The 16,078-nt window shown below is 53.5% G+C and overlaps 2 protein-coding genes across 2 annotated transcripts; both read right to left on the bottom strand.

The window, feature by feature from the left end:
* Positions 1-1,718: 1,718 nt before the first annotated feature.
* On the bottom strand, positions 1,719-8,350 carry LOC311373182 (metal cation symporter ZIP8-like; the record flags this gene model as incomplete). The annotated part of the gene is made up of 5 exons (XM_084490014.1): positions 7,722-8,350; positions 7,358-7,526; positions 5,810-5,979; positions 3,808-3,930; positions 1,719-1,895 (listed from the first exon to the last, which is right to left on the bottom strand). The coding sequence occupies exons 1-5, from the start codon at positions 7,956-7,958 to the stop codon at positions 1,719-1,721; spliced, it is 876 nt and encodes a 291-aa protein (XP_084346140.1). The 5' UTR covers positions 7,959-8,350.
* A 314-nt stretch (positions 8,351-8,664) lies between these two features.
* On the bottom strand, positions 8,665-15,872 carry LOC311373181 (beta-mannosidase-like). Its single transcript, XM_084490013.1, has 5 exons — positions 15,612-15,872; positions 15,060-15,204; positions 14,316-14,458; positions 12,827-13,087; positions 8,665-9,257 (listed from the first exon to the last, which is right to left on the bottom strand). The coding sequence occupies exons 1-5, from the start codon at positions 15,831-15,833 to the stop codon at positions 9,024-9,026; spliced, it is 1,005 nt and encodes a 334-aa protein (XP_084346139.1). The 5' UTR covers positions 15,834-15,872; the 3' UTR covers positions 8,665-9,023.
* Between the last annotated feature and the right edge of the window lie 206 nt (positions 15,873-16,078).

The following is a 16,078-nucleotide window of genomic DNA, read 5'->3' as shown; positions in this document are numbered from 1 at the left end:
ATTGGGATGTGGCGCCATCTAGTGTCTCAGAATGAAAACACATGCCCCAAACACGCGGGCGGCCGCCCTATCGATCCGCCCCGCTACACTCACTACTGAACTCACTCTGAACAGTGCTGGATAAAGACACGCTAATCACGCAGGTCCACTTGATCAAGATAAATAGAGCCACAACCCCAGGGACTCACGTCACTTCCCATTAAAACACTTTAGTAAATGTACTTTTTTATTACATAAGAACGCTTGAATATCAGTGCGTGTCCACGGTGAGCCTTAACTCCCACCCCCTCCTGACCGTCTGCTGGACGGCAGAGGAGCTCGCCACGCTGAGGAGGTTTGAGGGAGGAACGCCGCCACCGCCACCGCCGCCCAGCCCCCAGAACACACAGGGGGGCCTTTGTAGGGCCCCTGCAGGACAAGCCCAGCGTTTGTGTGTGTGTGTGAGCAAGGGGCCCCGGGGGCCTGGGGGCTCCGGTTTCGTCCACTGGGGGCGCCCCGCCCCCCAGCGGACGCTCCAACGTGTCGTGTCTGAGGAGAACATTGATCCCACCGGCCGCCGCCGCCGCCGCCGCCGCCGCCCGCCCGCGCGCTGCTCGTGACCGGGGGCGGCGTTAAACATTAACGACGTTTATGCAGCGCTGACCGGTCGTTGATAACGGCTGATTGGACGGATTAAGGCGTCACCTGGCACACAAAGGTAAACAACCACTGTCACACACTCGCTCTGCCCTGGCTGGGGTCAGGGGTCGGGCTTTGACCTCTGAACCCTGTGTGATGAGCTCAGTCTCTTGCGTCATTATCCAGGGTTCATTATCCAGGGTCAGGGGAGGGGAACGTGATGAAAGACGGCGCGCTGTCGGAGCGCCCCCCGTGTGTTCAAGGTCGCCCCGACCCTCGCTTAACGGGGTGAGAGCGTTCACCCGCGCGGGGGCGATAAGCGCTCTGACCTCCTCCTCCACCCGCGTGGTGACGATGGATCTCCGTCCACCACCTTCTGGATCCCCGGGGGGGGGGGGGGCATCCCGGGGGGGGGCATCCCAGCGTCGTCTGCAGACGGCCGGCTGATAACGGCTTCTCTCTCGTTGGAACGCTCAAAGTTCAACACTTTAAGATAAGTTCACTTTCAGACGTTTAAACGTTTAGATATCAATTATCTCGCGATTACACCAAACGGGGGCGCAAGCCAGAATGCATCTGGATGCCATTGGACGGGCCTACGACCAATCACAGCACATGTTTGTTTGATTAGCGTTTCGACAAACGTAATCAACAGACGGCGGCGGCCATCTTTGTTGTTGTTGTTGAAGACGCTGAAAATGCTGAGTGTTGTGTGTTGTGTGTTGCATGTTGTGTGTTGTGTGTTGTGTGTTGTGTGTTGTGCGTTGTGTGCATGTTGCGCGCTGCGTGTTGCGCGCTGCGTGTTGCGTGTTGTGCGTTGTGCGTTCTGTGTTGTGTGTTGTGTGTTGTGCGTTGTGTGTTGTGCGTTGTGCGTTGTGCGCTGTGCGTTGTGCATTGTGCGTCTGGGTGTGACCTGCTGTGAGGGCGTGTCCAGGTGTGTGTTGTGCGCTGTGCGTTGTGTGTTGTGCGTTGTGCGTTGTGTGACCTGCTGTGGGGGGGGCGTGTCCAGGTGTGTGTTGTGAGTCGTGCGTTGTGCGTCTAGGTGACCTGCTGCGGGGGGGGCGTGTCCAGGTGTGTGTTGTGCGTTGTGCGTTGTGCGTCTAGGTGACCTGCTGCGGGGGGGGCGTGTCCAGGCGTCCGTCGGGGCTCTGGGCTGTCTTCTCCAGCGCCGCGGTGCTGATGCTGGTCAGGATCACGCAGTCCTTCTTCTCCTCCAGCTCCCCGTTGGGCAGGGCCCCCACCGGGGCCGGGGCCCCCACCAGGTGGCTGTGGCCGTGCTGCAGCAGGGGGGGGGGGGGGGGGGACAGGGGTCATGAGGTCACCATGGTCACATGATCGAGACGGTCACATGATCACGGTGGTAACGATGGACACATATACAGTACACACACACACACACACTCATACACTCATATACACACACACTCATACACACACAAATCCACACACATTCATTCATACACAAACTTAAACACACCCATTCATCCACACACACTGAGGGCGGAGTCGGCCACGCAGGGCGACAGCCAGCGGGTCAGCAGCAGTCAGGGCGACAGGCGTCTCGCTCAGGGACGCCTCAGCGCTACCGACTCTACCACGACTCTCTTAACGAGGAGGAGGAGCCGGGGATCAAACCAGCAACCCGCTGGATGGAGGAGAACTCTGTTCTCCAGCGTTTTGGTCTGACCCCGGTACGCTGCCGTCCCCCCCCTGGCCTCTGCCCCGGCCCGGGTTTATTACGGTTAATTACTGTTAATTACTGTTAATTACTGTTCATTAGCCCTCTGTATCGGGCCACGTGTTATCTGATGGCCCTCCGACTGCGTAGGACAGAACGCTGGAGATACGGCCGCAGAACGGGAGCCAATCAGTGATGGAGTCAGGGGGTTTCCGTGAACTGTTTACATATCATGGTCCACATGGTCCATAGATACTAACGCTGACATCAGCAGATTCCCCTCATAGCCGAGATCTATGAGATTCAGGAGCAGGTAAGGGGTGAGACGGTACAGAGACAGGTCATTAAGGAGCAGGTAGGGGTTAGACAGTACAGAGACAGGTCATTAAGGAGCAGGTAGGGGTTAGACAGTACAGAGACAGGTCATTAAGGAGCAGGTAGGGGTTAGACAGTACAGAGACGGGTCATTCAGGAGCAGGTAGGGGTTAGACAGTACAGAGACAGGTCATTAAGGAGCAGGTAGGGGTTAGACAGTACAGAGACAGGTCATTAAGGAGCAGGTAGGGGTTAGACAGTACAGAGACAGGTCATTAAGGAGCAGGTAGGGGTTAGACAGTACAGAGACAGGTCATTAAGGAGCAGTTAGGGGTTAGACAGTACAGAGACGGGTCATTAAGGAGCAGGTAGGGGTTAGACAGTACAGAGACAGGTCATTAAGGAGCGGGTAGGGGTTAGACAGTACAGAGACAGGTCATTAAGGAGCAGGTAGGGGTTAGACAGTACAGAGACAGGTCATTAAGGAGCAGGTAGGGGTTAGACAGTACAGAGACAGGTCATTAAGGAGCAGGTAGGGACCTTTCAGCTGGTTAGTACTTTATCCTTCCTCTGTCCCAAACCCATTGACCCGCACTTTGTTGTACTTTAATTACCCAGAACGCCCCTGTGTTTTACTGTGCATTCGATTCAAGTTAAACTCGTGTTTGATAACGTAATGAGATTGAGCGGATATTGTGTGTTTTTATTTGCGAGCGGAGATTATGTTTTTATGTCCTTAACGAGCGTCGCCTCACCGGCAGCATTCTGTCAGACCGCAGAGAGATAATAAAGATTGATGTACTTTTATTTTGTAATCAGTCCAGTTACGAGCGGTCATCTTCCTGTTTCCCTGCGGCCGGGCGCCAGGACCAGCAGTCCATCATGTGCTGGACCGCTGGCGTCTCATCACGTTTTATCACACAAATCACCGCTACGTGCTTCATTACGATTCGTAAAAGTGCATCACATGACCCCCCCCCCCGCCCAGGTGGACCAATCACAGCGGCCACAGGACGAACCAATGAAAACTGCAACAACCCGTGCTACAACCCCACGAACTCCGCTGTGATTCCTCCCAATAAATGAATAAACAGACGCGCGCGTCCCGGGGTCCGGGTCAAACCCGGGACACGACCCCATGGCCCTCGGGGGCCCTCGGGGGGGGGCCCTCGGGGGGGGGGGGGGGGGGCCCTCACCTCTTGGTCCATGCGCAGCGCCATCTTCAGGACCTTCTCCGTGAAGAAGAGGAGGTAGAACCCGCCGAAGATCCCGATGGCGTTCAGCACGTAGTTGTCCACCTTGGGGTCGAAGCCCAGAGCCTGCGGGAGTCGAACAGGACAGCGTGTGAGGGGTCCACGGCGGGTCAAAGGTCAAAGGTCAAAGGTCACGGGTCACATATTGAATACAAACCACAATCAACGCTTAAATAGATATTCCTGTTATTTAGTTAAGTTTAGAGCTCAGCGGTTACAATGCAAACACATGAACATAGCACCCTTTTTTATGACACACAAGAGGATCTTATTTACCATTTTTAGCTCATTTCCACAAGTTACGCAAATATTGAAAAGGCATTTAAAAAAAACAAGGCAGGTTAAATATATTCAAACATTAAACACATCTCTGTCTTTGTCTCGGGATCTAATCACTAATTCACTGTGTGAAAAGACCCCGAAAGAGTGAAACGTCCACGTCCAATCACAACTGTGACCAACTGTGATTGCGTCACCGAGGGGGGCGGGGCTTCAAATCCCCCACCAATGATGACCCAGTTGGAGTGTGAGTGGTATCACTATCTGTATAGTCCCGCCCTGGCTGCCTTCACTCGTTCACACGACCCTCCGTCTGTCGACGGAGGGTCGGGGGCGTGTCTGACGTATGGGGGGGGGGTAGTCTTTGTGTACTCAGTCTGCAGCAGGGGCAACACTCTCAGACTTGCTCTCTCCTTGCTCCAGGCGTTATAAAGTCTGCTTCTTCCTGCGTCTTCCTGCTCGTTGTTGTTGTTGTTGTTGCTAAATGGATCCCGTAGTCGCAAGGACAGTGTTGTCCCTGGACGTGTACCACAGCAATCGCCCGACTCTTAAATCCATTAAATCCGTTCTTAAACCCCCCCGCTGCCGGCCGGCTTTTTGACGGCGGGTTGTTGCATCACAACGACCATTTCATTGGACAGAGTCCAAGTAGCGGCACACACTCGGTGTATTTGCATAACCTGCGATCTGATTACGGTTCTGCACCGTTGCGTCCAGAAAAAGTTGAACATTTCTCAACTTTCGACTCGAGGCTACGGAGCCGACTTGAAGGACGGACCCACAATGCACTTGGAGGGGCGCCGCGTGCAAGGTCAAGGAGACGCGTCCGTTGACGGAGGTAGGGCGCACGAGGCGACGCTGAAGCCAGGAATCCTCTGAATGCTCCCACAGTCTGTGACACACGTGCACTCACACAGCTCTGGCTACACGTGCACGTGGACCTACGTGCGCTAACACAGCTTTGTGTTTGAGTGACATATGGTGACCACATGACTATAAACACGTGCACGTGGATCTACGTGCACTAACACAGCTTTGTGTTTGAGTGATGGTGGACGGTGACCACATGACTTGGCCCTGCAGGAGGGTCTGGAGAAGAGCAACACATTTCTGTCTGCTTCCGATACTCTTTTGCGGGAGCCAATCACCAAGCTGGCTTTTCACCCCCCCTGTGGCGCGCTATTGGCTGGTTTAACACAATGACGACAGGGAAGCGACGGCAAGCAGCCAATTGCGTACAGAGTTCAATTTAACTCAACTGTTCTGACTCTCGTGACGTCTCAGTCCTCGAGTCTTCACCGCTAAACACAGTCAGCGAACGAACGGCGACTCGCGACTCAGCGACTAGTGGGTGGAGCCGGGAGTCGAGTCTCGGCGAACGAACGAGACGAACGACGACGAACGAGAGCGGCGAATCAGGTCGGTTCGTTCGTTTTAAAGAGGCGTTCGTTCGAACTGATTCGTTCGCGGACGAGCCACCACTACTAGTCACCCAGCAGAAGACTTCCCCCTCAGCGACTGCAGATACAGGTCATGGAGGAGGGGGTTGGGTCAGGGCGAGGGGGCACCCACCCCCGGCCCTACAGGGGGGGGCCTGGGTGTTAGGGTGAGGGGGGGGGGGGGTCTGTGGGGGTCAGGGTGCAGGGGGGGGGGGGGGGGCACCCACCTCGGGGATGAGCTGTAGCACGGCGTTGGAGTACAGGGTGCCGATGGCCAGGCCGATGAAGTAGGTGAGCACCTTGGGGAAGTAGGGCTTCTTGGTGAAGGGGATGAGCAGCAGACCGAACAGAGACGCCAGGTTGATGATGGTGACGGCCAGGAAGCCGTAGCCCCACACTGCACACACACACACACACACGCACGCGCACAGGTAGATGCACACACACACACACACACACACACACACACACACAGGTAGATGCACAGAGACGCACACACACACACACACACACACACAGACAGAGAGACACACACACACACACACACAGACAGAGACACACACACACACACACGCACACACACACACACACACACGCACACACACACACACAGACAGACAGACACACGCACACACGCACAGGTAGACGCACAGAGACGCACACGCACACACACACACACACACACACACACACACACACACAGGTAGACACACAGAGACGCACGCACACACACACACACACACACACACACACAGGTAGACACACGCACACACACACACTCACACACAGACGCACGCACACACACACACAGAGACATAGACACATAGACACGCACACACATACACACAGAGATGCACACACACACACAGAGACAAACGCACACACACACACACACACACACACACACACACACATAGACGCACGTGCATACACACACACACACACACACACACACACACCAGGGAAATCGGTCGAAAAGGGTTTCAACTGTTAGTATGGATATTAACAATTCTTTATAGTCTATTCTTTGTTTTTTGGTATTGTGGCCAAGACAGCGAAGAGAGACAGGAAAAAAAGTGTGTTCTCACAAACAGTGTTCTTTTGAAAAAGCCAAAGATTTAACTTAATCAATTTAAATATATTACATCTATTTAATTTAAATCTAGACCTGTCAATAAATCATAGCATAGGTTGTCTTTGTCTGTTAAAGTTGGAGGTGAAGGTAGGACAACAACCGCAAAATGAGCAGCGCGCCTACTTGAAATGTGCAATGTTATGACGAATGAAAAAGGGTTCAGGAATGCTTTTATCGGAACAATAAATGCCCCTTTGTCGGTGTTTATCATTCCTCCGTGTTTGCCGGGCCCCGGGGCGGCCTCTGGGGTCACCGGCCGCAGGTGCGCGCTGCGTGGGGGAGTCCCCTGGATGGATGCGTTACGTCGACCAACAGAGTCTGTCTGCACAACAGGTCAACGGGTCAATGTGGTGTTTGTTTCTTTACGGCTCGATATAAAACTACGAATGGGATCCGGGGTCAGGGCGGACACGGCCCCGGCTGATAAACACAAACCCGTGGTGGACGTGGTGGTGCCCGGGCATGGCGGCTTCGATACCCGGGAATCATGCGACCCGTAAGTGTGTGAGTTGCATCGAGCGCACCACTTCACTTTCTTTCCCTATTGTGAAACGCACAACGTGTGTGTCCTCCCGCGTCCAGCGGTGCGTGTTTTCACACACACACCCGGGATGAAGCAACACCGCAGCCGCCCACTCACCCGAGTAGTCGACCGGCAGGGGGACCTCGGTGGGGGGCAGCACGTAGGGGCAAGAGGGCAGCAGCACCTGGGTCAACACGGCGGGGCAGATCCGCTCCAGATGTTCCGTCGTCAGACGGACCTCGGCGCTCAGGCCGTAGTGGGACAGAATTTGCCCCACGGAGGGACACTGGACACGGAGACAAGCACATGTGGATACTGGATTGAATTGAAGATATATTTTTATATTTTTATTGTATTTTGTTGTCAATGCATGGGTCTTTCAGTCTACACTGATGTTATATTATATCCTACTGAGCAGGTATTAACAGAAATAAACGAAACTATACAGGAGATTTAATAACAAACATGTACTCATACTCACGCTTTCATTGATCAGAGGATTCCCCTCCGTCAGCTCCTCGGGGGACCGGACGGACATCAACGTGACCAGGTCTTCAAAATCGGGCAGCGTGATGTTCGACTTTTCTCCATAGAAGCGCAGGATCTGGTCCAGGAAGACCTGCGACTCGTTGTGCTGCAGCCGCTGAGCCGCTAAACTCCGCGACATAGTTGCCACGAAAAGCACCGCAAACGCCACCAGACATTGAGAGTGATCCATGGTCGACAGAGAGATAGGAGTCGACTTCAAGGCAGAGTCCAGTGTGTTGGTTCGCCGTGTCTCAGCACGAATAAACAAATAAATAAGATTGGTAAAGGTTACGTATCGAAAAGCATCATGTCCGTGTAGTTTCAAGTCAGTTCGGGCTCATTGGAGATTCGCACCACCGTCGACCCGCCCGTTAGCCTGTAGGTATATATATCATTGGAGTTTCCACGGAGTCAAACTCTCCGGCGGCGCCGCGTCTCTTGATGCCCACTGAATAGTAATGAAGTAGGACGGGCGGTAGGCGAGTCCGTCCGCAGCGGTGCAAAGGTCCCACCGATGTGCTAAGAGTGAGGACTGTGGAGGTGGCCGGAGAGCTCCATGTTGTCGCAGTTACTACCCCCCCCCCCCCCCACCCCACCCCACATCCCCCACCTCAATGGGCTCTTTGTGAAGTGATTTTTTTTTTCCTCGCTCGGCGGCGTGCAACGTGGTCTGGTCACAGAGACCCCCCATCGAAGTGTCCGCGGCCGGGGTGGTCTTTACCCACCGCTGTTGCTGAAGCGCGTCCCCCCCCCTGCAGAGTCACTTGTTCTTGAACAGCTGGAACAAGAGAGAGAGAGAAAAAAAAAGAAAGTAGAAATAAAAGGTGTCTCGGCTATCGCGGGTGGTTGGCGCCCCCGTGCGGTGGGACAGGAATAATGCAGTCGGACAGACAGCGGCGAGTCAATCCTGCTTTTTATTATTTAAGAATTAAAAAAAAAAAAAAACATCCTCCGGGCAAACATCAAATCAGTAGATTACAAAAGGAAATCAAAACTCATAAATAATCATTCAGTACATTCAGTTCTTCTTAATAATCATTATTAATTATTAATAATAATCATAAAATCTGGTAAATCTTGTCCAGGCTGAATGGGGTGCGTGTGTGTTTGGCGGTGGTGGTCGGACATCATCCAAAGCCCCGGAGCCTCGGGCCTCCTCCTCCTCCTCCTCCTCCTCCTCCTCCTCCTCCTCCTCCTCCTCCTCCTCAGGCCTCCTCCTCCTCCTCCTCCTCCTCCTCCCCCTCCTCCTCCTCCGTCAGTAGACGTCCCTCAGCGAGGTGACGGTGAGGGCGCGGCCCAGCTCCTCCGCGCTGGTGGGGCCCCAGGGGACGAAGGCCACCTCGCGGCTCCTGGAGGCCATCAGGAAGCCGTTGGCGGCGAAGCGCCCGGGGACGTCGCCGGCGTCCAGCCACACGAACGCCGCCACGGAGGAGGAGCGCAGGGTGACGGTGTACGCGCCCTCCCCCCCCCCGTCCCCACGCACCGTCGCCTGGGGGGGGGGGGGACAGCAGAAGCGTGGGCCCTTGGGTTCTGGTACATTATGGACTGCATTATATTTACAACACTGCCTCACATTCATGCCGTTTCTCAATACCAAGTACGCGGACTACGTACTCGCGGACTTGGAAGTACGTACTTGGCAAGTCCGGACTTTCAAGTACAGACTTCCGAGAACGCGAGTACGCACTCTGCAACTGGAACAGCAGCGGACTCGATGATGCATTCTGGGATATTTAACGGTCCCAAGTCCACACGAGTCACCTCCGATGCGTCCTCGGTAGAACGGCCTCATCGAGAACGCATCGAGAACACTTCCAGGTTTTACGACAGTACTCGCGTACTTGGAATTGGAACAGTACTTGGGCCACCACTGATGACGTTTATCGAGAACGCAAGTACACGAGTACACACGAGAACGCGAATTGAGAAACGGCTTCACTCATTCATGCACACGTTCACACACACCGACGTCGGAGTGTCAGCCACACAGGGCGACAGCCAGCGGGTCAGGGAGCGGTCAGGGTGAGGGCGTCTCGCTCAGGGGACACCTCCACACTCACAGCTAGGAGGAGGAGGAGGAGGAGCCGGGGATCGAACCAGCGACCTTGCGGTGACCAGCCGACCCCCGCTCCGCCTCCTGAGCTGCACGCCGCCCGGTTCTGTGCTCAAACGGTTTCATTGTGATTGGCCGCTTGGTTCTATGACCGTCCTCACTGTAACAGACGGCGATTTATTGTTGTTTCTCTTTCTTCTGACTGATTTTTTTTTACTTATTGTGAGTCGCTGTGGATTAACACGTCTGCCAAACGCTACCCTAAATGTAAATGATTCATTATCGGACATTATCAGACTTTTATTATTAGACATCCTGTTGTAAAAAAAAGAGACGTTTAATATGTGTGTGTGTGTGTGTGTGTGTGTGTGTGTGTGTGTGTGTGTGTGTGTGTGTGTGTGTGTGTGTGTGTGTGTGTGTGACATGAAGCACAGTGACATGACATAGCTCAAAGCTCAGGACTAGCTGGGAGTTTATGACGCCTCATTTATCGAGGGCAGCCTCCGGATCTCACTCTTTATCACACTCACATCGTTCGGAAATCTGAAGTTTTAAAACCTCAACGAGAGCAATAGATTCATGCTGTAATGGTGTACAGAGTTACATTCACGTCAGCATCTAGTGACCTGTGACTGCTGGATCTCATTTACCACTTTTAGGGTTCCTCCTTAGGGTATCTGTTGGATTGATCCAATATCAATATATATTGAGATGTAGTACTACTACTAGTATCATTATCTGGGGCAATTTGCTTCATAAAAAAAAACATAAAAAGGGTTAGGGTGAAGGTGATGGTTAGGGTGAGGGTGAGGGTTATGGTTAGGGTGAGGGTTAGGGTGAGGGTTATGGTTAGGGTGATGGTTAGGGTGAGGGTTAGGGTGAGGGTTAGGGTTAGGGTTAGGGTGAGGGTGAGGGTGAGGGTGAGGGTCAGGGTTAGGGTTAGCCAAGACCAAATACTTCTTATTACTGAGTGTGTCTGGATGAAGTATCTTTAGGTTAGGGGCCCTTAAGGCCAGTGTCTTAGTGATGTTAGGGGCCCTTAAGGCCAGTGTCTTAGTGATGTTAGGGGCCCTTAAGGCCAGTGTCTTAGTGATGTTAGGGGCCCTTAAGGCCAGTGTCTTACAGTGATGTTAGGGGCCCTTAAGGCCAGTGTCTTAGTGATGTTAGGGGCCCTTAAAGCCAGTGTCTTAGTGATGTTAGGGGCCCTTAAAGCCAGTATCTTACAGTGATGTTAGGGGCCCTTAAGGCCAGTGTCTTACAGTGATGTTAGGGGCCCTTAAGGCCAGTGTCTTAGTGATGTTAGGGGCCCTTAAGGCCAGTGTCTTAGTGATGTTAGGGGCCCTTAAGGCCAGTGTCTTACAGTGATGTTAGGGGGCCCTTAAGGCCAGTGTCTTAGTGATGTTAGGGGCCCTTAAGGCCAGTGTCTTAGTGATGTTAGGGGCCCTTAAGGCCAGTGTCTTAGTGATGTTAGGGGCCCTTAAGGCCAGTGTCTTACAGTGATGTTAGGGGGCCCTTAAGGCCAGTGTCTTACAGTGATGTTAGGGGCCCTTAAGGCCAGTGTCTTACAGTGATGTTAGGGGCCCTTAAGGCCAGTGTCTTACAGTGATGTTAGGGGCCCTTAAGGCCAGTGTCTTAGTGATGTTAGGGGCCCTTAAGGCCAGTGTCTTAGTGATGTTAGGGGCCCTTAAGGCCAGTGTCTTACAGTGATGTTAGGGGCCCTTAAGGCCAGTGTCTTACAGTGATGTTAGGGGCCCTTAAGGCCAGTGTCTTACAGTGATGTTAGGGGCCCTTAAGGCCAGTGTCTTACAGTGATGTTAGGGGCCCTTAAGGCCAGTGTCTTAGTGATGTTAGGGGCCCTTAAAGCCAGTGTCTTACAGTGATGTTAGGGGCCCTTAAGGCCAGTGTCTTAGTGATGTTAGGGGCCCTTAAAGCCAGTGTCTTACAGTGATGTTAGGGGCCCTTAAGGCCAGTGTCTTAGTGATGTTAGGGGCCCTTAAGGCCAGTGTCTTACAGTGATGTTAGGGGCCCTTAAGGCCAGTGTCTTAGTGATGTTAGGGGCCCTTAAGGCCAGTGTCTTACAGTGATGTTAGGGAGCCCTTAAGGCCAGTGTCTTAGTGATGTTAGGGGCCCTTAAGGCCAGTGTCTTAGTGATGTTAGGGGCCCTTAAGGCCAGTGTCTTAGTGATGTTAGGGGCCCTTAAGGCCAGTGTCTTACAGTGATGTTAGGGGCCCTTAAGGCCAGTGTCTTAGTGATGTTAGGGGCCCTTAAGGCCAGTGTCTTACAGTGATGTTAGGGGGCCCTTAAGGCCAGTGTCTTACAGTGATGTTAGGGGCCCTTAAGGCCAGTGTCTTAGTGATGTTAGGGGCCCTTAAGGCCAGTGTCTTAGTGATGTTAGGGGCCCTTAAGGCCAGTGTCTTAGTGATGTTAGGGGCCCTTAAGGCCAGTGTCTTACAGTGATGTTAGGGGCCCTTAAGGCCAGTGTCTTACAGTGATGTTAGGGGCCCTTAAGGCCAGTGTCTTACAGTGATGTTAGGGGCCCTTAAGGCCAGTGTCTTACAGTGATGTTAGGGGCCCTTAAGGCCAGTGTCTTAGTGATGTTAGGGGCCCTTAAGGCCAGTGTCTTAGTGATGTTAGGGGCCCTTAAGCCCAGTGTCTTACAGTGATGTTAGGGGCCCTTAAGGCCAGTGTCTTACAGTGATGTTAGGGGCCCTTAAGGCCAGTGTCTTACAGTGATGTTGGGGGCCCTTAAAGCCAGTATCTTACAGTGATGTTAGGGGCCCTTAAGGCCAGTGTCTTAGTGAGGTTAGGGGCCCTTAAGGCCAGTGTCTTAGTGATGTTAGGGGCCCTTAAGGCCAGTGTCTTACAGTGATGTTAGGGGCCCTTAAGGCCCAGTGTCTTACAGTGATGTTAGGGGCCCTTAAGGCCAGTGTCTTACAGTGATGTTAGGGGCCCTTAAGGCCAGTGTCTTACAGTGATGTTAGGGGCCCTTAAGGCCAGTGTCTTACAGTGATGTTGGGGGCCTCCATGCCCTCTGCGTCTCGCGGCGAGCAGAGGAAGTGGTGGTTCTCGGGGCCCCAGCGGGCCCCGCGCTGGTCCTCCAGGTGGAAGGCCAGCAGGCAGGAGCGCCGGGTGCAGCCCCCGCAGCCCCGGAGCAGGGCGTCCACGGGCCGCCGCAGGAGGGGCCGCGCGCTGTTGCCGCGCACGACGGCCGCCGGCGAGCTCAGCGTGCACACGGGGTCCAGCCGGGACCAGGACAACACGGAGACCTGGACCCCCCCCCCGGGAACAGACCCCCCCGGGACCAGACCCCCCCCACACACGCGTTAGGGCTGAGGGTTCACATCCCTTCAGTACAGGTGAGGATTAATATTACACCACACTGAATAACGTCTCTGTTTGAATCATGATTTACCTTGAAAGTTACCAGAGTACACCAGAGTAAATACTTGTACTGTATCTCTTTCTTGTCCCACTTTGACGACCAGCAGTCCCTTCTCACGGTGGTCGTAGTACTAGTGCTTATGGTGCCTTCTATTTAGCCGTTTCTCAATTCGTGTTCTCGTGTGTTCTCGTGTACTTGCGTTCTCGATAAACGTCATCAGTGGTAGCCCAAGCACTGTTCCAATTCCAAGTACGCGAGAACGCGAGTACTGTCGTAAAACCCGGAAGTGTTCTCGATGCGTTCTCGATGAGGCCGTTCTACCGAGGATGCATTGGAGGTGACTCGTGTGGACTTAGGACCGTTAAATATCCCAGAATGCATCATCGAGTCCGCTGCTGTTCCAATTGCAGGTGCGTACTCGCGTTCTCGGAAGTCTGTACTTGAAAGTCCGGACTTGCCAAGTACGTACTTCCAAGTCCGCGAGTACGTAGTCCGCGTACTTGGTATTGAGAAACGGCTTATGTCTCGTAATCGCGACTTGCAGCTCGGGTGTGACGTCACATCCGTCTCGTAAAACGAGTGACCTCCGGGTTTTTCGTTCTATTTGGCGCACACACAACAAGACTGAGAGTCGGAGCTCTGCTTTCTGCTCAAGAATCTGCATTGTTGTCATAGCAACATGGAGCGTCTCTGGCCAATTTCAGCGGCACAAGCTACAAAATAGGCGGTATTTAACACATAATAAGACTGTAACGACATGCCTATAGGTAACAGTATACAGTGCATCGTACATGTGTACGACTTCTTCATTTGGTTACAACAAAAACACAAGTGCTTAAAATAGTAGAAAACCACAATGTTTACTACATGTGATGCTCGGAGTAGCCATCTTTGTTACTGAACTTGGGGTCCTCTGAGTTCAGACGAGTTGACGAGTCGTTTTTCCGACATCGGGGGGCGTTCTATTTGCAACTTCCGGTTCGTAACTCGGAAATCCGACTCGCAGATCGAGTCGGGTGGACAAATAGAAGGCACCATTACTACTACTAGTCCACGTTCACTCACTAGTCCTCGCGGGGAAACAAGATGGTTCTGCTATCAACGGGCCACACCTGGACTGTGAGGTTGAGGTCAACACTCAGGTCAGACACGGCGTAGATCACCATGGAAACGCCGTCCTCAAAGCCCACGGGCAGAACGGGCGCGAAGAACGACTGGGCGAAGTAGTGGAGCATCTTCCACTTCCCCCCGAACTCTGAGGGAGGAACAAACACTGGGCTTTAGCATTAGCTAAAGCCAATGCTAAATCCAATGCTAAAGCTAAATCCAATGCTAAAGCCAATGCTAAATCCAATGCTAAAGCTAATGCTAAATCCAATGCTAAAGACAATGCTAATCCAATGCTAAAAACAATGCTAAAGCTAAATCCAATGCTAAAGCTAATGCTAAATCCAATGCTAAAGCTAATTCTAAATCCAATGCTAAATCCAATGCTAAAGCCAATGCTAAATCCAATGCTAAAGCTAATGCTAAATCCAATGCTAAAGCTAATTCTAAATCCAATGCTAAAGCCAATGCTAAATCCAATGCTAAAGCTAATGCTAAAGCTAATGCTAAATCCAATGCTAAAGCTAATTCTAAATCCAATGCTAAAGCCAATGCTAAATCCAATGCTAAAGCTAATGCTAAATCCAATGCTAAAGCTAATGCTAAATCCAATGCTAAAGCTAATGCTTCCCAAGGCGCAGTGGTGCAGCGTCATCAACTCAAAGTGGACCGGAGCATCTCCACCCCCCGGGGGGGGGGGGGGGAGATCATTGGGGGAGGGAGGGAGGGAGGGAGGGAGGGAGACGTACCGATGGAGGACCAGGAGGGGGCCTGCCAGATGTCGTTGAGCTGCCAGTACAGGGCGCCCATGGTGTGACCTTCGCCCCCGACCACCTCGCTGCGACTCCGCCTGTAGAACTCCGTCTGGGCCTTCACACACTGGGCCTGCATCACCTGGAGGAGGAGGAGGGGCTCAGACGGGTGAGCTTAGCACCACCCACACCTCCACCACCACCTCCTCCTCCCACTCCACCACCTCCACCACCTCCCACACCACCACCTCCACCACCACCACCACCTCCACCACCTCCACCACCCACTCCACCACGACCCACCACCACCTCCACCACCTCCACCATCACTACTACCACCACCACCACCCACTCCACCACCACCTCCACCTCCACCACCTCCTCCACCCACTCCACCACCTCCACCACCACCACCACCTCCACCACGACCCACCTCCACCCACTCCACCACCTCCACCACCACCCACTCCACCATCACCGTCACCACCACCACCACCCACTCCACCACCTCCACCCACCACCTCCACCACCACCTCCACCTCCTCCTACCTGTGTGATGTACAGCGTGTGTTTGTATCTGCTGAGGGCGTCCGTGGCGTTGGGGAGGTGGTAGTGGAGGCCGGCCTGCAGCAGCATCTGCTGGTTCCCGTCGGCGTGGTGCTGGCGGTGGGCGGAGAACGGCCCCTCCCAGGTCCAGTCCTCTGGGGCCGACACCTGGACACAACCCGGACACACACCCGCCGCGTGACCTTCACCCTGCACCCGCTGCATGACCTTCACCCTGCACCCGCCGCGTGACCTTCACCCTGCACCCGCCGCGTGACCTTCACCCTGCACTGCTCCTCATCGTCACTTTAATCAAATCTACTAACCCTAACCCTAACCCTAACCCTAACCTAACCCTAACCTAACCCTAACCTAACCCTGACCTAACCCTAAACCTAACCCTGACCTAACCCTAACCTAACCCTAACTCTGACCTAACCCTAACCTAACCCTAACCTAACCCTAACCTA

This window comes from Micromesistius poutassou, assembly GCF_964030765.1.
Source record: "Micromesistius poutassou genome assembly, contig: SCAFFOLD_1214, whole genome shotgun sequence".
NCBI classification, from domain to species: domain Eukaryota; kingdom Metazoa; phylum Chordata; class Actinopteri; order Gadiformes; family Gadidae; genus Micromesistius; species Micromesistius poutassou.
This window is presented reverse-complemented; position numbering and strand designations above follow the sequence as displayed.

What these genes read in the sequence shown, in the direction of transcription:
- LOC311373181 (XM_084490013.1), bottom strand. Translation starts at nt 15,833, where the DNA reads ATGCAGCGGGTGCAGGGTGAAGGTCACGCGGCGGGTGTGTGTCCGGGT. An exon ending in ACCTCAACCTCACAGTCCAG is followed by an intron (nt 13,088 to 14,315) that starts GTGTGGCCCGTT and finishes GGGGGGGTCCAG; the next exon opens with GTCTCCGTGTTGTCCTGGTC. An exon ending in TGGAGGCCCCCAACATCACT is followed by an intron (nt 9,258 to 12,826) that starts GTAAGACACTGG and finishes CCCCCCCCCCAG; the next exon opens with GCGACGGTGCGTGGGGACGG.